Source organism: Ceratosolen solmsi, unplaced genomic scaffold (assembly GCF_000503995.2).
Source record: "Ceratosolen solmsi marchali unplaced genomic scaffold, CerSol_1.0 scaffold4, whole genome shotgun sequence".
In the NCBI taxonomy this organism is placed as follows: Eukaryota; Metazoa; Arthropoda; class Insecta; order Hymenoptera; family Agaonidae; genus Ceratosolen; species Ceratosolen solmsi.
In genome coordinates, this window is record NW_011948449.1 from 561813 (window position 1) to 584460 (window position 22648).

At 30.1% G+C, this 22648-nt stretch overlaps 2 protein-coding genes across 2 annotated transcripts in view; both read right to left on the reverse strand.

The window, feature by feature from the left end:
- foxo (forkhead box, sub-group O) overlaps positions 1 to 14857 on the reverse strand; it is a 57591-nt gene extending 42734 nt beyond the window's left edge. The window contains exon 1 of the mRNA XM_011504884.1: positions 14386 to 14857. Coding sequence (XP_011503186.1) covers positions 14386 to 14769 — 384 coding nt within the window. The 5' untranslated portion in view covers positions 14770 to 14857. The remainder of the gene's footprint in view (positions 1 to 14385) is intronic.
- Positions 14858 to 17167: 2310 nt separating this feature from the next.
- CCT7 (chaperonin containing TCP1 subunit 7) lies at positions 17168 to 20241 on the reverse strand. The gene is made up of 5 exons (XM_011504885.1): positions 20122 to 20241; positions 19250 to 19510; positions 18679 to 19008; positions 17789 to 18531; positions 17168 to 17538 (listed from the first exon to the last, which is right to left on the reverse strand). Exons 1-5 carry the CDS (start codon positions 20122 to 20124, stop codon positions 17250 to 17252), a joined length of 1626 nt encoding a protein of 541 aa, XP_011503187.1. The 5' UTR covers positions 20125 to 20241; the 3' UTR covers positions 17168 to 17249.
- Positions 20242 to 22648: the final 2407 nt, after the last annotated feature.

Consider the following 22648-nt stretch of genomic DNA (forward strand, 5'->3'; position numbering starts at 1 on the left):
ATATTTTACTTAAATGGCTGATATTGATGGGTTTTTAACATTTTCGTTTATTGAATCAAACATATAATTTTATTATACATATTTTTATTTTCTAAATTTTATGCACATTTACAACTTAATAACACATTTATTTTTTGTGTATATTATAAATAATGTATTTTTTTATTTTAAGGTACTTTTGCACAGCCTTATAAAAGAACTTGGAAACAAATAAAAATTAAAATTTATACATTTTTTATAAAACACAATAGTAATAAATTTATTCTTAGTCTTTTCAATAAATAAAATCATGTAATAGTACAACAAAATGTATATAGGATATATACTAAAATATTGATTATGAAAGGACTAATTTTTGTTATCTCAGATTTCACATCACAGAATTTACTTTATACTATGCTCTCAGAGTTTTGACAATATTATTTCTTAAAATAATTTTTTGAACATTGATTAGGGACTTAATTATATTAATATTTTGTAAATATTAATGAATTTATTTGTAAGTGTACCTATATCTTCAAAATTTTCTTAGGTATTCAAGTACTTCGGATTCGTTGTTCATTTTAATAATTTATGATTTTTATTTTAAAAAGCTACTGATCCTTTTTTATATATATGCTATTTTGTCAATAATATGCCTTGATCGATTTTGATGCTAGTTTTCACAAAAATTATATCAATCTTGTTATATAAACGCAATTAATATGAAAAATACTGTTTATGTACTTTCATAAATTATTAAAGAATTTGAATTATTCTAGTTGTTTCATAGTAGTATTATTCCTTATATTTGTTTAATAAAATATACTTCTTATTCAAATACTGAATATGCTTAAATGCGATAGGGTATATTATTTATTTTATCAACATATACAGAAATCTTAGAGCTCTTCTAGTTTTTAAATTAATATCATTGGTACATTTTTTTATCTTAGTTTATTTCAATTACATTGAGAAAATATTTCAGATAAATTTGCATTCTGCTGGAATCTTTAATGACAATTTTAATATTTTTGTGTTCTGATCTTTAACACTGTTTCTCTCTTTTCCAGTACTATTTATGTTCGTAACATTTTCACGTCAGCATTATCAGTTTTTTTTTTTTTGTTTCTCTCTCTTTCTCGATTGTATCAATAATAAGATAATTTAATACATTCAAATGCTATGATCATTTCGACTTCCTTCTCAGAAAAATTTAAGAAAAATTAATACCTGGCATTGTAGACAACATGTTTGCAGATATTTTCCATAATTTTAAGATCGGTACGCCATAGAAAGCTTTATTTATTTTTACTTGAAATCATAAATTAATTTTAACATTGTACATATACATGAAAGTTCATTTAAGTGAGTATGTAATTGACTATTTATGCAAATTAAAAATTATTACAGCAGCCAATTGATTTACTTACTTTTCTGATACAAAATTAAAGATAGATATCTTTTCACTTTTTTTAACGAAATATTTACGTGCATATTGATATATATTAGATAGTTCGGGGAAAGGCAAGTAAATGTGCTTGACCGATTTAATTTTAAGTGATATTCATTATATTTGCAACTTGGCGCAAAAAATAAACATTTACTTGTGGGTATAATTATCATATTTTAAGACTAATGTCTTAAACATTAAACATATAGAAAAAATAATATGTCACCAAAGCACAAGTCGACCCCACGCATAATTCTGACCAACGATGAGGAAATTAAGTGTCCTAAAGGACATTAAGTATTAGTGCTCTTTATTATTAACATTTGTCAAGCGAGGCTCAATCTACCGTTTTTAAGGTTAGATTCCATGAACCGTATTCGGACCAAATTAAATAATTGGGGCAATGCAAAAATTCTGAAGGCATTTCTTTATACTTCATAGTATTAAAAGACATTCGTATTGAATAAAGTTTACTTCAATCAGATCATATTCTCATTTTTTTTTCATTTTTTTTATATATTATTTTTCTATCTCACCTAAAATTTTCTGTATCAATTCATTTTATCAAATGAAATAAGTAGAGCTATCTAAGGATGCTACACAGCTATTTCTATGAAGTTGACTATTTCACATTAACATTTTTTGTTATATATCATGTTGTGCGTGTAATTTATTTTACAATAAATAAGCACATAGTCGGAAATTAACGTAATCCAAGAAAACCAACAGACTTGGAAATCAAAAGCATCATAAGAAACGAGTGGTTAATTGTTACACTTCATAATTTGAAAAAGGAAGGTCGTCGCCGTAGAATCGTTTTCTGCAGCTGCGACGGAGTATAGAGAGAATGTAGCAACGATGGCAGAAGCCGTTTTGCGTTCTAATTTAATCGTGTTGGTATAAAGAGGAAACCGCACGCCTCTCTCGGGAGATGGCCAACGGGTCCTTGAACTGCAATGTCGGGAGGAGCCTCGTGTGCACGTGGTGGCGCGAGGACGCGACGCGCATACACATGCCACGTGCGGCTTTATCAGGGCCCCGCGTTAGGTATTGCCTCCACCACTCTCCTCTCACGTTCTGTACGCCTTTCCTCCATACTCAAGCCGCTTCCTTTCCTTAGCATTTCGCTGTTGAAACTCTCGCATAATCGCCCTTCTTTTCATACATGTAACAACGACAATTTAAAAGCGTTTCTGTACGAATTTTTAAACTTCGGATGATTTTTTCAATGCATGCGACGTAATGACAAGCAGATGTTTCCACGGTGTGAAGGAATGAACGCAACGAAACACAAAACGCGACACCACGTGATTGGGATAGTAGGAGAAGGAGGACTAAAGGCGGAACGTCGTTGTGTGTTTTCGTCATTGTTGCTTATTGATTAACGATTTTTAGTAATACGTAGCATGATGTTAGGTCAATAATGACGACAACGATAGCCAGATGCACCAATATATATATTTTGAATTGATGGAGATTGAACTGTATCGTATAGAATTTCATGCGTGTGCCTTGATAGCAAAAGGGCAATGAAAGTATCTAGATAAGGACTCTCAGGCTAGTAAACTTGGCATCATCGTTACTTAAGTTGCTGATAAACTAACTCGAGATCGAAATCGAGTTTATGGGTATCGAGCTGCACTCACATAAACGTGAGTATTTTAAAATACTGATACGTGAATGTACACATTCATCATTACAGTATTGTATCAACTAGAATTAGCGAGCACTTTTTATATTCCAACAAGTATTGAATTAATCCAGTGCAAAGTCTTGTTCCTTTCTACTTATTACTTCAGATGAGACTTTAAAAGCGAAGGAAGTAAAAAATTAATGGAACTAACGGTAGGCAGTGTGAATCTTTAGGACTGCAACACTCGCACCTGTACGTAAACGTATTTCAGAGAAGAACCTCGGCCTAAGGCTCAATTCTTCTACGATAATTTGTGACACGCTATCGTGCCACAAAACTCAATTGATTAATACTTACAGAGTGCTAAATTTTGGAAGGGAAATAGGTGTGCGTTGCACTTTGTGCCTGCTAGATTAAAGTTCCATTAGTGGCTGAGCTTCTCTTTTACATTGTGAAATATACTGACCGACACGTGTTATTTTCCATCTGTTTAAGAATGTATTGACAGCCACATCGTCGGTCATTATAAAAGCCCGAACATTGCAACATGAATATAAAAAAAAGATATAAAATGCTGTAGTATAAATGCCGAGTAGTTTGAGTCACCCATCTTGCGATTCTATGATTTTCTGGAATAAATGCATATTTTTACGTTGTAAAAAGAACGATAGTAAAGTCATAGTAATTTTAAAATGCATCCGCAAAGGAATACGTAGTAACTCTTTTAGTACCGACGATCGAAATAATTACGTCTATTGATATGCTATTGGGTTTCTTAGGCACGGGATTCTTTGCGAGTGCCATATTAGAAGTATTCTATCGAATATTCTCTCTTGGTGTTCGTATCACTCTTTTCTCGCCTTTCTAGCGGTTCTTACTACTGCTAGAAACCAAGCACGTGGGCGAGAATAGACTCGTAACCAGACGGCCTACTAATAAGACATTGGCTTGAAAGCTCCATCCAAGTCATAAAAGGCATTAGCTTATGCAATATACAGATGCGACTCCAAAAGCATTAATAGCGGTTTCACGTAAATATAATTAAAATATAGACTCTTATTTATTGGAACACATAACCTTCTTCCTTCATTCGTCAACGATATTTATGTAAATCACTATGATTATCAAATATCGATTACTTGATATAGCTTTTGTATGTTAATCCAGTGTAAAAAGTAAATAATAAAAATATATAATGACTTTAATCTTCGTTTGTTGCTCAAAACTTTAAATATTATATTAGATATGTAGCTTAAACGAATGCGTTGATTGAGAATAAAAAAGTAATACTAAGCTTATTTAACCTATTACTCAAAGTGGGCTGTCGAAAATTCCTACTTGCGTTATTTGATTTCTTTAATAATCATTTAACTTTTAATATGTACATAAAAAATAATTTTACCTCGATATAATTTTTATCTCATTTTTACTGTGTGTTAATGTTGAATCATGAATACTCGGTTATTTATATAAAAATATAAGTGCCTGGCTGTGCACGGTATTGCGTCAATAAAGCAACTGTAAACTATATGCCTAATTAAATTTACAACGAAAATAATAATAAATGTTATGCATATAATAGATAAACGATGCAATTACTTAATGGTTTTCTTTTATACACTTTTTATTTTTATTTATATTGTGTTTTTAATTCATCGCTTAAATGGATAAATTAGTGTTTCTAAAATAAAAACTGTTTGCAAGCGGTTTTAAAAAACATAACGTAATAATAGTATTTTAACTCATAGGTCAAGGCATCAAAAGCAGTGCGTTTGAGTAAAAATACTTATTAAATAAAACACAATGTACACGTGTCACGCCTATCATTGGTAAACCATTAAATTAACACGCAGTCAAATTATAACTGCCAATCGTCTTTGTACGTAAGAAAATAAGTAGGGAAAATAGTATTATAAGGCTAAACTTGCCCATAAAATAACGAGGACCGCTTACATTAATTATATCAAAGTCATATAGTCTAATTCAGCTAGTCAATATTGATAAATACAAAAAAGAACTGATTTTTTTATTGGTGCCACAAATATTCTCCACTACAGGCGATTCCAAGAGCGGAAAAATATTAATTGGAGCTTTTGATTTTCGACTAGCGCGGAATCTCCCCGCCGCTAACTTATCTGACTCATCAGTTACGTCATACATTTTAGATTGCGAGGGGAGCTAAGACACGACTGTGACGATCACGATATCTTCGACTAAGCATCACCATGGACTTAAGGAACGTTGCAAGCACACAAGAAACCCGAAAGAGCATACACGAAGTAATAATGACTGGGTACTTTCCTATTTCTTCAAAGCCTCTTTTTCTTTCTCATTCTCTACATTCCACGGTACTCTCGCAATCCTCTTACTACCTACAATGAATAAAAAAAGCTTCAATCCCACCGTTAATAAAATTAAAAGTACAGCTTCTTGGGCAAATTCTAAACCTAACAATACATTAAAAGAGTATTAATGGTACACTAAGAAAATCTTTAATATTATTCCTCTCATTCGTTAATCTTGGAATAGATTTGTTACAATTCGTGATAGAGTTTAAAATTGCATTGACAGTGAGTCAAATATACTCTCAGAATTTTACCATTCAAAGGGCCTAAAAATTTATTTATATCGCTACTTACATTACTATTCATATTATATTATTATTGTAATTATATTAATAATACGACGACTTGAATATTCGAATTATGGATATATAAAAAAGTTTTAACATTATATTCAACGAAAATGATGAAATTACAGAAATGATATTATTATGAATAATGATATATAAAATAGTGAAAAATCGAATGACTGGTAATTTTGTTATATATTTAAGGCTTGTTTGAACTGTACATTCTTTGGGATAGACGATAAAAATAATTACTAAACAAGATCGAAAAAGTCGAAAGAACTTTAGTTGATATATAGAAGCAAACGCACACTTGTGCTAATACTATTATCTTTACATTATCCTTCATCGACCAGACTTGTCATGATGACGAACGAAGAGAGTGTGTAAAAATTAGATTATTTGAAACATACCATTTTTAGTTTTTCTGAAAAAACGTAATAACTTTGCTTTGAATATTCGATGTAATAGGGTTATTTGTTCTATATTTATGTAAACGAAATATTTGACTTAGCTACGCGTTTAATCACGATTAATATTTGGTTGGTACACGTATGACCTGGAAATTATTTTTTACCGACATTTGTTCTCGATTTTAATAATTTATGAACAAAATAATTTTTATTATTATATTTTTTAAAAGAAAAATGGATAGCATTGTCAATAAACTCGTAAGTTATTGTTATAACTGAATGGTAAATTAATTGACAAGAAGTTTTTGTAAGTGTTTTGTGTTAATATAAATAATATAATGTAATAAACACACACACACACACACACACACACACACACACACACACACACACACACACACACATGTATATATAAATTTTTAATAAAATTTTGAGATATTTAATCTAAGAAATTTAGTAATAATAATTAACGTGATTATGTCACATACAATAAACGGTAATTAATTTAATAAAATATGTTGTCATTAAGAAAAAGAAAAAATATATTTTTATAGTTTTTAGAGAAATGACTAATGTCGACATCATAAATTTGTTAAAAAATGAAATACAAATGCATGAATTATTAAAGTCATAATTTATTTGTTTGTTAAAGATATTATTTTAAGCGCAGGAATCGAAACATTTGCTTTTTATTTCAGAAGAAGTAAAATAATTTTTACTTGAAAAATAAATGAAAACTGTAGATGTTACAATCCTAATATAGACATCTCTTTTAATATCTAATTCTTTTCTTTACATTTATGAATGTCAAATAATTGGTCGATAGTTTTTAAAAGTTCAGTGTTTAAAAAGCATAAGAAACTAATAAGATAGATGCCTTCCCAAATGTCTGATACGTATTTCTTCGCAATTGTCGATTCATATTTGATTCTAATTAATCTCAATTATTTCAACACAATTAATTCAATATTCACTTATATTAAAGTATTGCAGTATAATTTCCGAATGCAATCAACAGATTGACAAGCCTTTAATTGTATTTGGTGAGTGATAGTGACTGAGAGACCGAGCGTAGGGTAGCACCGAAAGAAATATACTTAGTAATTTTTTTAAGCGTTTGGTATTGCATTCTGAGGTTTAGTAGAAGCAATTGGTATTATGCTAACGTTGACCGTTCCATATAATAGTAAAATACTTAAAAAATTGAAATAATTGGCTATTTCCTTTATTTCTTTACTATCATTACATTTTGAATACATTTGTTATTATTTTTCCCCTTTTAATTTTGAGATTCCGCTTTCTATTCAATATTGAAATAAGTCGTCTTTAAATATGCCAAAATACTGTTATCTAGATTATCATTCTTATTCAATTTTTAGAATGGTATAGAGGGAATATTTCTTAATGTGCATGAGAATTTGAAATTAAATCCAAAGATATTTTCAAATAATATACTGTTCATTTCATTTTAAAACTGCTACTTCATTATTTATCTGATTTAGCATAATTTTAATCTAAAACGCAAAGATTTGAAATGAATTAAAAACCTAAAAAGGAAAAAAATGAAATATTAAGGTGTAGAAGGCTAATTATATATTAATTATTCATTTCTTTAATTCGTTTATAAGTGTATATAAATATATATAAATATATATTCATATACTACTTTAGGATACGATAGCCTTATAAGCATTTTATTTAAAGATATTAACAATTAAAGCTTTTACTCGTTGCCCTTACATGTAGATATTACAATGAATAAATAATTTTCAAGAAAATTCTTAAGTTATTTGAGAATATAAAAATGTTATCCATTATGATAAAGTGAACAAATTTTATGTACATTTAAAGGATTCGAATGATTCTATTTATTTATTACAAAAAAATTTAGAGAGACGTGTTTATAAACTTCTGTTTATAATTAGAATTAGACAAGTGTGCATTTTAATAAAAAAATTAAAATAAAGAAGCCAAACTAGGCTAAAAGATATTAATAAATTAAAAATAAAAAACAAAAGCAAATAAATTATCAAGATATTTCAGACTATTAAATAGTATTCAAATGACTACTCAATTCGTTGTTTCGTCGATTAATCGCAGACTTTTCAATTTACCTTGAAGATAAAGTAATAAAATATATGTATATGCTTGTTGAGCCACTGATAAGAAAAGAGGAAACGAGTAGAGGGAGTCTATGATTTTTTTCGACTAACTATTCACGTGAACATTAGTAATTGAAGAATACTAAGAAGAAAGTAGAAAACCGAGCCATCAATAATGTAAATATTTCATAAAGTAATTTTATAGTGAATGCGAGCAAAACGTTTGTCTCGGGGAAATCAAACTGAAATAAAAAGAGAGGCTTTGGTATAACCTGTTGCTTCTAACGTAGCAGCTCTTGTACTGAAGTGTACAAGCTCCTGAGGATCTACCTTTTTTCATACACACAGATTGATCTGCGATACACTTAGTTATTAGACTTTTGAAAAGCTTAGTGATCGCATTGTTTCTTTTCGGCGATACCTCAAATAATGAGATTCACTAAGCAAAGAGTAAGTAAAAAGTTACAGAGACGAGTTGGAACGATTAGGAAGACGAGGCTTACGTCCCTATTCCCATTTCTTCTCGTCCTTTGCTTTCTCGTACACTTATGCCAAGCGCAAAAGAAATAGAAAAAAAGTGGCAATGGATGAACGAGGAGATGAAGCAGAATGACGATGAAGAAAAAGAAGTGGTAGTGATTATGTGCGGGAGAAGGGGGTAAATGGCACGCGAGGTCATTGCCTCCAAACCGAAGATCGGATTTGATCAAATCGAATCGGTACGAATGGAACGTTGATGTAGAATTGCCATAACCGCGAGCGTGCTTCGACTCAAACATAGCAAACTCGAATCGAATATGCACTGACTATCTTATCTACAGTTCTTGGATAATTATGGATAGTTTTTACTCTGCAACAGAAATTACAAGTGTTAAATTTGTATATATACAATTGCATCAATTACAAAGGAAAGTTTCCTTCTACAATACTTAATTATTTAGTAGCTGTTTCTACATATAACTAACTATACGATGGCTTATATATTGTTAATATCGGTGTAAAACACAGTTAAGCTGCAAAATATAATGTTCAGATTATATTAATCACAAATCAAACTGATTTGGCCTGTACCAAACTAATCGTGTGACTAAGTAGTTGAATGAATCATAATCGAATACAATTTATTGGTAAATACCAGTTTTGGCGGCATAAGAAGCGAATACTCTATACGACGAATTCAAAATATTTATCCTGGTTATGCGATAATCAAATTAATTGGTTTTCAATGACTTACGGAAATTAAATCGAACAGATGGGTGCATGTAAAGTTGAAAATTTGCATGAATATAATATAAATAAGGGAATGTTTGTCACGAGGAAAAATCAAGGATAGTTACGTCAGATGCAAGATGTTCACTTGCTGTCATGCGATGTAATACGCACTCGCTAGTATTAAGTTTTAAAATTTAATAAAAAATTATGGAAAAGCAGCTAAATGTACGAATAGAATGTTAAAAAAATATTTATAGTTTACTTGAAAGATTGAAGAAAAGCAAAAATATATGTTATAAATAAACTAAACAGTACACTCTAGTGATTATGTAGGCCTGAACGCTAGATTGGCGATTTTTAATTACTGCTTGGTGTGGATTGGAATTGAAATTTTATAGAAGGAAATGAGAGGCTCCAGCCGATAGATACGAATGAAAAAGAAAAATATCGACCTTGCTAATAATGAAGCGCATCGCGTTAATGAATATCAACTTCGGAAAATGCGGAACCATCTTTATTTATCCCTCTCCTCTGTCTGTCTGTCTGTCTGTCTCTCTCTCTCTCTCTCTCTCTCTCTCTCTCTCTCTCTCTCTCTCTCTCTCTCTCTCTCTCTCCACTTGTATATGTGGAATCCTTGACTTGCGTGCGTTGTGGCCTTCGCGATACGATTTCTACGTGTCGTATATTATTCGCGCATCGATGTAGAATCACGTCTTTTTTATTTCACAGTCACAGGCTAAGCTAAGACCAAAGTCAAGGCAAATAACGTGCGCTCGCCGATCTTTTTGGTTTTTATGAGTTTCTTAGTTCTCGACGTTAAACGTTACCCACCCCTCCCTCCCTAACTGCAATATTCGTGCCAAAGTAATTGCGCTTTTCAAGATTTACTTTGACATTAGTTTTTTCTCGGTTTCTTGAAACAAGTTATTTCTGCATTTTGATATGTTGACTTACGATATGCATAACTATTTAATAACTAATAGGAATATCAATGCATTGTCCTTGATCTTATGTATAATTGCTACAAGTATCAAACTTGAATACTCGTTATACAATTACTTTAAAAATATTTTATAAAATCGTTAAATTTGAATAATTACAAACAATTATCTGCTATTTTTATTTATTTGATAAGTCATTCTCACATTAATACAAATTATTAGAGATCATCAAACTTAATAGAGAAGTAATAGTCAAAAGAATTTACAAATGTAGAATATTGTTTACGGTACGCAGTACCGTTGTACATAAAATAGTTTACTTATTCATATTACAATATTGTAATAGTAATTGTTAAATACAATGGTTACTTATGCAAATAGTATACTGAGCTTTGGTTAAAGAGGTTTTCATATAAATTCTATTTCATAGAAAAATTAAACTTATTTTAAATAATAATTAAATAATAATTATTTTAAAAAATTCGAAGAACATGTGCTCTCTTTACCTGAATATAATAGTTTATAATAAATCTCGATGAATAATCTCGAAAGTATTAAATCCATAAATACTCATATTCACATGTTAGATGAAATTTAATTTCAAATGTGCCTGCCATGCAAATTTTATTCGCGATGTTACATTATGAAGTTGTTTAATTTTAATTCGATATATATTTATAAGAGTGTAAAATTAAAAGTGAATAAAAAATTATAATCTACATTTATATTAATAAATAATAGTCTTCTCAGTATTATTTATTATCAAATATTTTGAAGTTTTAACATTCCAATACCATTATGCAATAGTACAATTATTTCGATATATATTCTATGATTTTATAATCTTTTGTAAATAATATTTCATTAAGAAAGTTTTTATATTGAATTACTTTATCCAATAAATATTATTTATAGGCAAAGATATGTTTTACAAGTATGGATGCGGTTTAAAAATTCACAATATTTATTTATAAATAACTCTGCAAAAATTATTTTTATTAAATCTATTAAAATGAAAATTTGTTAATCCACGGAATTATAGAAAATATTTTAAATAAATATAAACCCTCCTATGAAGACTCTTACGTCATTGTAGCTTTTCTATATTTTAAATTTCTTCTCTCATTATTTTTATAATAGTATTATTTAATTAAAATAACAATAAATATATCTGGCTTTGAGTTAAATTGAATGCAATATGTGTTTTTAAATAGATAAATACAATTTTGTTACACTTATAATGAAAATAATGTAAAATTAATTAGTCAGATTAAAATATCACATATTCATTTAAATGTAATAATTTAAAAGAGAAAAATTACTTTTATTTTTTTAAATGTGTTGTTAAGAATTACATAATTAGCAAATACGATCCGACGAAAATAAATATTACTAAAAGCAATTCAACTCATAAATTGATAAAAATTGTTATTTGTTAATCATCTATTGTATAAAATAAAAGGGCTTTGCTTAATACGAAAGAAATTTTATATTAGAAGAAAAAGAGTCATTCACCTTAACTTGGTTAAAAATTCACTATAAAATGAAAATTATGTCAATGTAAGTGTTTAATATATTCGTTATTTTTGTAAATAATTAACGATATTTTAATATTTTATCTATTTTTATTGATAAGAAGAAATATTTATCCTCGTAAAAATTATAATATTAATTTTGAAAAAAAAATAAAATTAATGTCATCTGTTAAATTACTTGATTATTTATATAAAGGCTTGCTTGTGAATAATTAATGCATTGAATTGTTTAAATTCTTATAATTTTAAAACACAGAATTTGATTTCGAATGTAAGAAAAAAGAAGATCGATGTAATTCTGTTCATCTGAATTTAGTATAAAACACTTGAATGGCATATGAAGGTCTACTTCAAAGGATAATTTAACAAATTATATATAATTATATAATTCCATGGACAATTCAGTATTCAAGGCATATATCCTGATGGTGTTTACGTCAAGTATAATCGATAGCACTAAGTTTTTGACTTTCAATTATACATAAGAAGACGAGGAGCTTATATAATTATTGTATAAAATCATTTTACAATATGATTATAGTGGCAGTAGTATTAAGGCCACAACAACCTTGAAAGAAAAGATAAATTACACAATCACGAGGATTCTATAATGGATTAGTTATGTAATTATGAATATGTCTGAATTAAGATTAAGTAAATGAATGAATGTTGAATGAATCGTCGACTGACAACGATAAAAATGGCAAGAAAATGGTGGGTATATTGCGAGAATACAGTAAGTACCTACTACAATTAGTGGAAACGTGTTTAGTTACAGGGTGAGAGGATTCAACTGCATTTACAACGAAATATGGAAAAATACTGGATATAATTATAAGTCATCTACAAATTGGTTTCAAATGTATTCCTATTAGTAATTAAATAATGGTATAAGTTGTTGCTGAGGAAGCAAGAGATCGGCGTTGAGACGCAGTTATTTGAAAAGGCTTAAGTTCGCTAAAACCATGTGCTTATCATTACAGCGTTACTAGCTTGAATCGACGAATTGTGAAGAAGGCATCGCTGTCATCATTGCGTCGTTCGCTTGTAATGAAGCTCTACGGTCTCCTTATCAGTCGGACTTCTTTATCACTGTGTAGATACGGGGGATTCGCCCAAACGGATGCCTTGATAAAATGTTGGGGGCCTGTACATAGACGATCGGGTACCAGGGGGACGAGCGACGGCGATGGTACGGCGCCGCCCGGAGCTCGAAAGAGGCGGTGCAATTTGGCCGCGTTCTCGAAAAATCCACGCAAGATAGCAGGACTGGCTCCGTAGGCAATTCCAATGCAAATTCGACCTTGAAAAGCTTCTTTCACTCTCCACCTCTATCCGCGCTCGCGTGGCAGAGATCAAAAGTGAGAGGGACGCATCGACCGTCGGAGCGCTGATGACACGCGTGTGGCACTGCGACTGGGGGACAGGAGGAGAAAAAAGTGGCCGCGAAAATTCTCCGCAAGTTACCGGGCTAAGAGGAGAAAGGGTATCGCAATGGTAGCTCGAATTCCGCAAGAGAAATCGTCAACGGAAAATACAATACCATTTATTCCTTCGCACCCCCTTCTCCCGTCGCTCTCTCCCCCCCCCCTCTCTCTCTGTATCACTTGAGCGTTTTTCCACATTTCACGGGGCATCGAAATGTACGATAAGAGAACTCTGCTCCTACACCTTCCCTACCTTCTCTTCCGAGACTCGCGCAAAAATAACGGAATACATGCAGCTCCATACATGGGATAGTGTGTGCAACAGCGGCTGGCGACGACCGACAAGCCAAAACCGGTGTTGCGTACACCGAAAGAATCTACAGCCGTGCCTCGGCCACGTATTCGGAGCACGTAAGCAGAGTCCAAACCGATCAACGCCTGGACTCCTTTTCCCCTTATAAACTTCGGTAAACAACAACTTTTCACCATCAGCGAGAGTTGACCGTAGGTGTGCTTTATTTATTTACTCTATAGATTTAGCAGCAGTATTATTGGCAGAACATTAGAGACGAGAGTCAAACGATTGGAAAGGCTAGAACGAGTATACACGTATCCGATATACGAGACCAGCACGCGTTTTCTCTCTCTCTCTCTCTCTCTCTCTCTCTCTCTCTCTCTCTCTCTCTCGACGGTTATCCTCCGGCTATCAAACTTATTTTGCATCGGTTCTTTTCAATTTGGTTGGTAGGAACAGCCGAGAAAATCGAAGCATCGAGACAATTATTGAGATACTGCAGATAAGTCCATGGAGGAAAGAAGGCCGCGTGGAGATCTCGTGAACAAAATTACGTTTTGAATTTTTTATCCTTGAATGAATCATGTGTCGAGTGTTGGGGAACAAGTTATTCCGAGGTATCAAAGCCGCTTGAGGAATTCGAGATGGGATCCGATAGGAGCGGTTTTCTCCTCTCTCCGCGTCGCCTCACCGCCTCTCACGACTTACTCGACACTCCTCCCGAACACAGAACTAAGGCACACAATTCCACGATGCCGGTTCTTACCTTCCATCCAGCACTGCTGTTACTATCACCTTTGTCCTTGAAATAGGGCACATTCTGCACCATCCACTCGTAGATTTGTGAAAGAGTAAGTCGCTTATCGGGAGCGCTGGTGATAGCTTGAGTTATGAGGTCTGCGTAGCTGAGATTACCCCAAGCGTTCCTTCGGGAACTGTTTTTCTTGACCGGGAGAATGCCTACCCCCGTTTGGCCGAGGCCCGTTTGTTGGGGCGGCGTTCCAGACTCTCCGGCGGGCTCCTTGGCACCGTCGGGAAAGTTATCGGGACGCGGACAGGGCCACGTGTTGGAACGCGCTCGAGTTTGAGGCTCGAAGCCGGTGTCGAGTTCGAAGGCCCCGCCCCCGGTGCCAGTCATCGACTCCATCATACCCGCGCTCTCTGCGAAATCCAGCTTCGCTGTTGTTAATAGTTTGCGTATCTCTTTCTTTCTCTCTGCCTTGCAATGATACGTTGCCCTCTCCGATCGGCTATTGCAAAAGTCTTTTGATGAGCCTACGCAGGAGCTTTTGCAAACGGGGTAGGAAAGCTGAGCAGGAAAAACGGCACTAGCCCCGTTATCTCGACGGTCTTTGGCGCGCGCCTCCGCGAGTTCACTGGAGCGCGTTATCGCAGCCGCGACGGCGCATCGTCACGGTGGGCGCGCGCGTGTTTCTGTGTGGGTGTGTGCCGACGGGAGAGGCCACGTGCTGTCCTTGAGCGCCGCACGACTATTTACACGCGGCGGCGGCAATCACGTGTCGCCCGCTCCTCCTCACGATGCACATCCGCGCGAGGTCTGGTGGAATTTTCCGAATGCTTCCCTCCTCGACTTCGTCAACTCTTTATAAATCGACTAGCAGCCGAATGAGACGATGACGAGGAGTTAATTAATAAGATCAAGATTTAACAAAGCTAATTACAAACCAACACTATGAAGTTACCGATAGAACAGCACGGCGCCAACTGCTCTCAGAATTTGTCACAATGCTCGGAATACGGCTTCGTTTCGGCTCGAAGCAGTTTGAACGGCATGGCGACTGCGCCCGAAGAGGGAACGAGCGATGAAGCACCGTACTCCCCACCAGCCACACCGAAAGAAGCCGAGAGAAGTCGAACGCAACCTTCTGCCTTTGACGCCTTCTGACTTGTGTGCGAAATTTTCCTAAACTGTTTTCACCTTCGTCTCGATATACAACTTACTATACTGTCGGTCGGGCGTTCTTCATAATGTGCGTTTCTTAGCTCAATAACCACAAGCACATGACAATTTAAATCACACTAATAATTCAATGATATCTGGTCACTTTTAAGTTCGAACTTGAATTTACTACAGCTCCACGGATAGATTAAAAAAAAATGCGCACCAAACTTATTAATGATTTGTATTTAACCAAATTGTTTAATATTATGATAAGTAATTCAATGTGCCCATCTTTTTTTAAAGAAGACTACTCGAGATTATTTTAATAAAATGTTAATTATTGTTGTTATTGTTAGTTAGAAATTGCGGTTTACTCGATTTTAATTATGTATTTAATTATTTCTATTTAATTATAATTTAATTATTTCTCACATTTTGCACGTATTAAACAATAATGTATTCAATTTTTTCATTTTTTCATTCTATCATTTACCTAATTAATATGTCATTATTAGTAAATTAAAAGATTATAATTTTAAAAAATATATATTAATTCTTGCAATTAACCTACTATCAATATATTTTATTTAATTTATACAATTTTATAATTAAATATATTTTTATATTTAAAACGTAAATTAGTTTAAAATACTTTTACATTACAAAAAAAGATTTCTTTCTTAATGACTTATTTACCTATGAGTCACAAAAAATATTAAAACTTCGTTCACACCAATTAAATCTTGCTCAATATTTTATTAATACGATAATACATAATTAAGTTAAATTTAAATTTGTCTTTACATCTCTTTTATTTTTAACTCTTTGACCTGACTATTAAAAATATTTAAATTCAAATTGTATCAGAGGTGCAATTTTTTTACAATCTAAACGTAAATGTCAGAAATATAGCAATAATGTAACTTCTACCAATGCACACGTTAATAAAATAGAAATCTAAATAATCTATTAGGAATATTTTTTTTTTATCATCGTGACTTTTAGAATTTATAAAAATTATTACGTACAAATTTAATAAACTGTACATATCAAGATTCTTAAAATAGTTATAATGGTGTGAATGTTACAGATGCTGACTTCTGTAAATTTTTTTACTAATTATGTATGATTAGATATGTACTTGATAAAAATATAGTAATAAGCGTATAGTACACAATGCATTTATATATACATTTTTAAACCATTTAATAATTAGTTTCTCTGAAATTTGATAAAAAAACTTATTTTGTGTATATTATTTATATTTCTTACAATTATTATATATTATGAAAAATAAATTAATTGATAAGTATTAATAATGTTATTTATGATAAACCTCGTTTAATTTATTATTTTTATAATTATAAATATCGCAAGCAGTATAAAAATAATTAAAGTAATGCGATGAATATACGATATATAAATCATTTAATATACTTTTGATTTTTATAAATGCTTGTTTACAGCTACATTTCTGTTAGTTCATTTTATGCCATTTTATTATTATAATTGTATGTAAAAAATTTTTTAATTTAAATTAAGTTTACACATTCTTGGAACATAATAAAATATAAATGATGAACTTAAAAGAACATATACTTTCAAATTAAATTATAAGCTACCTTTGCTTACATTTAATTGAATGTGCATTATATTATGAAAATTATATGTTTAAAAGCATTAAAACTTTAATTATAGAAATATTAAATCGAGTGGAAGAAGAGGTATTACATGGGTCTGCCGATCCCACGACCAGGCATTTGCGGCCCATCTCCACTATTACTTTTCGGACTCTTAATAGTTTCATCGACAGAAAGAATAAGGCAAGCTGCTTCACAAGCTGCAGTTAATGCATTAATCTTGACTACTGCAGGCTCCCAAACGCAATTTTCCCAATTATCAGCTACAAATTCATCGTTAATATCGACTCCAAACCAACATTTACCAACATGATGTTTGTGGCGAAGTTTATTAAGAATTTTCGTTGCATCGAAACCGGCGTTATCGCATAGTTGCCTGGAAGAAAATTATAAAATATATATTAATTGACTTGTTTATATTGAATAAGTAATTTTTTATGCAAGATTTATTTTATTTGTTATTCTAAAATTTTACTTTTAACATTCTATACAATTTTCATTTAATTATTGCTTACTTTTATTTTTAATAAACAAAATATCTTTTACAGTATGTCATTAAATAAAATTAATTGAAACTCCATAAATATTAATAACGAAAAAAATAGCAATAATTAAAATTATTCTACCTTGGAATAACTTCTAAAGCTTTAGCAACAGCACCAATTATAAGTTGTTCTTTTCCAGCAATAGTGCGAGAGTAATCCCGTAATGCTCTTGAAAGTTCCATTTCTATAGCACCTCCACCAGCAACTACAGCATCATTTTTAATCATACGCCTAACAATCATAATAGCATCATGTAAAGATCTTTGTGTTTCTTCTAAAAATTGTTCAGCACCACCTCGGAGTATAAATGTGCAAGTTTCTGCATTTGGACATCCTGAAAAGAAATTAAATCTCTCCCCTCCAATTTGTTTTTCTTCAAATGTATCACAGCGACCAAGAACTGAATCATTAATGTCATTAGCCGTAGTAAGAACAGCTCCACCACAAGCTTTCATGGTTCTTTTAAGATCTTCATCAATTACACGACCAGCGCAAAACATGTCTCTATCAGCAAAAAACTGTGTAGCAACATCTCCAATAGGTAATTTAGATAAAACGACATTTGCACCACTTTCATGAATTTTGTTGAGTTTATCGTATAAAATTTGCCATTCTGTATCAACAATTTTTTGATATTCAGTGACATTCTTCACACAAATATCTGCATTGTCACGTTCAGCTTTCAATTCTAATTCAATATTAAGTAATGCAATTTTACAAGGTGAATACGTTTTAGGTTGCATTTCAAAACCAGCATAAGAAAACGTTTTCTTGAAAGCAACACCAGCTACAAGCATAGAATCTTCTAAAGCTCCTCCAGAGACCTAGTACATAAAGTCGGATTACCTTATCAATTGATGTAAGCAACTTTAATTCGATACGACTACATTTATATATTTGAATTTTATTTCATTTAATCTTTGTTAGAATTGAATAAATAACAATTTATATTATTCTAAAATAGGTCTTACCTTTTTGATACCAATCATATTTAGCGGTAAAAGATAATCTAACATAAGCACAGCATCAACAACCATTTTACTAAAGAATTTACGTTGTTGGTGAATTAATTTTGAATTTAATGCTGTGGCAGCACATTCTTCTAATGTATTTCGAGTACTTTGAGCATCAGTTTTCTTAATTTGGATACTTAGCTCATTAATTTTTTCTGTAGCTAATTCTATTGCTTTTCGAAATGCCTTAATTATAATTCGTGGATGAACACCTTCTTCAATAAATGATTTAACTTGTTTAAGAAATTCTCCAGCTAGTAAAACTACACTTGTAGTACCATCTCCAATCTGAAAAAATGTTAAATTTTACTTTAAAATCTAAATTATTATATTAATCTTAAAAAAAAAACATTTTTACAAAATGTAGAAACTGATTGAGACATTTTTTATTCAACATAAAAATGTCAGTCTAGAATTACATGTCCTTGATATCCTCGAATTTAAGACTGATATTTATTTATTTTAAATAAATACCAAATAATTTTTAATTTCGAGACTCAAAGAAAATATATTTAAACATATTATTTACTTCTGCATCTTGAGATTTTGCAATATCAACTAAGATTTTAGCTGCTGGATGAACAACATCGAGTAACTTCAAAATTGTAGCACCATCATTAGAAATTGTGCCTTTTCCATTGTCATTTACAATAAGTTTATCCATACCACGAGGGCCAAGTGTTGTACGTACAGCATCAACAACAGTTTGACAAGCATTTATATTAGATATTAACTGAGGCTTCCCTTGTGACAAGTCTGTTCCTTCTTTAAGGAGGATAATTTGAGGTTGCTAATAAAAAAAATATATATATAATCTTAGCTAAATACATAAAAAAACTTGATATTGTAGAAGAATCTTATAATGTAGTATAAATTTAAAGAAGTCTTTCATTACTAAAGAAATATAACACCCATAAATAAATATAATTCTTCTGATAATGATTATTATATATAATTTTATTTGAAAAATAGTCGAAAAAAATAAATAAAAATCAGTCAATTGTTTATAAGAAAATTAATTAAATATAATATTTAATGAATATTTAATGACTATATATTTATATACATTAATTACATCAAATTATTAGTTTTAGAAAAATGTTTAATTATGATTATCAAGCATACACCACATGGTAAACTGCGTCCTTACAAGGTTAGGTTAATACAAATATTACGAAGCTCATTATTTTGCTTGTAATCACTTATTTTATAAATTTAATAAAACAATATGTAGGTGATATTCATATCAAAATATTATAACATTTGTTTGCAATAAATAATTATTTAACTCAAGTTAAAACTGAATTTGACAAACGATAAATTTATTTACGTAAATCACTATTTCATTTTAAACTAATAAAATTATTAAAAATAGATAGTTAAATGTAAAAATATACTTGCCATTTTACTTTATTAATAAAATACTGTTATATATTCAAGTATAAAACTCAAGGAAAGCAATCTAATAATTTTTCTTTATATATATATTAGTGCTTTGCGGCATCAAATGAGAACAGTAGATGGCTCTGTTTTACATAACTATGAACAAAACTGTTGCGCATGTGAATTCTCAAATTAATATCATCGGTTAATGTAATGTGAATTTTTTATTTAGGTAAATTTATAATGCTTTTTAATAGTTAATAGCCTAAAAATTGCTACACTTTAAAGCAAAGCAATTTTTTTAGGCACTTCGAATAAATAGTCAGTTATGTTATACAGGGATAATAAATATCTATATGGCGGAAATTGTAGAGTATCGTAAAACTGATAAATAAAAAAAAATTACGATATACGTCTACTTATAAATTGAAATTTCTGTTTTCACATTAACAGTAGTTCGGATAAAAAATTAATTAAATTATTTCATGTAATATGGCTAGTAAATTTTATCTTTGGATCGAAAACAAGCAAATAAATATGTAGGAGAATAAAAAATAATTTAATTAATTACATTAAAATGTACAAATTGAAGATTACGTTAAATTTCTAAATTCAATAAAATTAATTAAGAACTACAAAATTTTTATAAATAAAAATTTTTAGAAAACTCAATAAAATAAATTCATGTAATATTATCTTGAATTCTTATCGATTTTCAATCATATATTCTAAAAATACTAATATATCATAGCGAAATCAGTTAATACTAGAAAATCTTTTACATATAGATGATTAAACAAAATCTATAAAATATAAAATAAAAGTTTATTTGCTTGAAATAAAATATATGAAATAATAAATTTTTAAATATACGTACTGCTACGAAGAAAATATAAGAAAATATTCGCATTATATTTTTAATCAGATAATAATTATTATTATTATTTTATTTAATTATTTTTATAATTAACATTAATTACGAAAGTTAATTTTCCACCCAATAAATATATCAAATTTCAATTTGAAACATAAACTTTTGTACTGATTTTTTGTTTTACTGCTATTAAATTTAATAACATTTATATTAAATTGTTTAAAACAATACATTGATTTAAATAAAAAGACTAACTTTAAATGAGCAATTAAGAATATGTTTAAGCTTACATTCTTTTAAAAAAAATCTTCCTTAATTGCAAAAAAAGATAGACTCATACACGAATGAATCTATAGATAGTTCAACAAAAATTAATTCTTAAATGGATTGATAATATAAACATTATAAAGTACATTTTAAGGTAAAATAAAATGTTTAAGATGTTTTAAGTATTCAAATAGGTAAAATGTAAGAAATCGCTGTACCAGAAAACATAAAAGTGGGCTTGAAAACATAATTAATTGAGCATAAAAAATATGTAACTATGATTTAATCAGTTTAAAAATCATGCATTGATGACAATAAGCAGCTCGTCATGCATCTTATAAAATACAGCTATAATTATCTTGAGTAACGTTACTGTGAGATCTAGTAGAAGATCAAACTTTGACAAGAAATATCTAAATAAATCAGTTTAATAAAATTATAATTTATTTCATTAAAACTCGATGAATGTTAAAAATATCATATATAAAACTCAGTACAAATAATGGAACTGTAAAAATATAATGTATGATCGCGCATGCCCGTGTGAGATCATCAACAAACATAATAAGACTAGAGTGTAACTGTAAATAGAGAAACATATATTAAATTTAAAATCATAAAGCGACAACTTTACATAAAGAAATAGGGCTTTTATTTTGTGTTTATAGATTTTTTAAAAATAATTTATTTATAATATTGCTACAATAACATTTTCAATTTTTAAGATAAGTAAATTATATAATTAAATATAGATAAAATATTAGTAATAAATGGAAAGTTTTTAATTTTGAATTTGCTACTTTTTTCATATAATTAATTGTTAATCTTAATTTTTTCATAAAAAGGGCACTGCAATGACTGTACTTCTAATTTATGATAAATAATATATATTTATAAGCGTTTTAAGAAAAATTAAAATATTAAAAACAAGTTGTTCATTGTAATTGTTTATTAAATTATTACAAATTTTCTTTCTTCATTACATTGATTTTAAAAAATAAAAGCTTTATATTAGAACAAAGCCATAAGTAATATATCTATATTTGAAAAATTACACCGTTAACTTTTTTCTGATATGTTCTTTACGACATTACTGGATATTTAATAAATTTATTTAATAAAATGGTATATGATCGAATAAGAAAAATTTCGTAGATAATTTTAAATGTCGTATTACTTTATTGTATTCATTATCATAGATAAGCTATATCATGAATAATTACCTGCTCGTTCAAAAATAACCATTTCTACAGCATAGTAAAATAACCTTAATCGGGTATGTGCTTTATGCACACTACATTTATAAATTCTATGGATAACAGATTAAAGGTAAATAATTGAATGAAAAATCAAATTTATGTTAATTAAGCGCATGCGTAATAAAATTTAATAAAATTTAATATA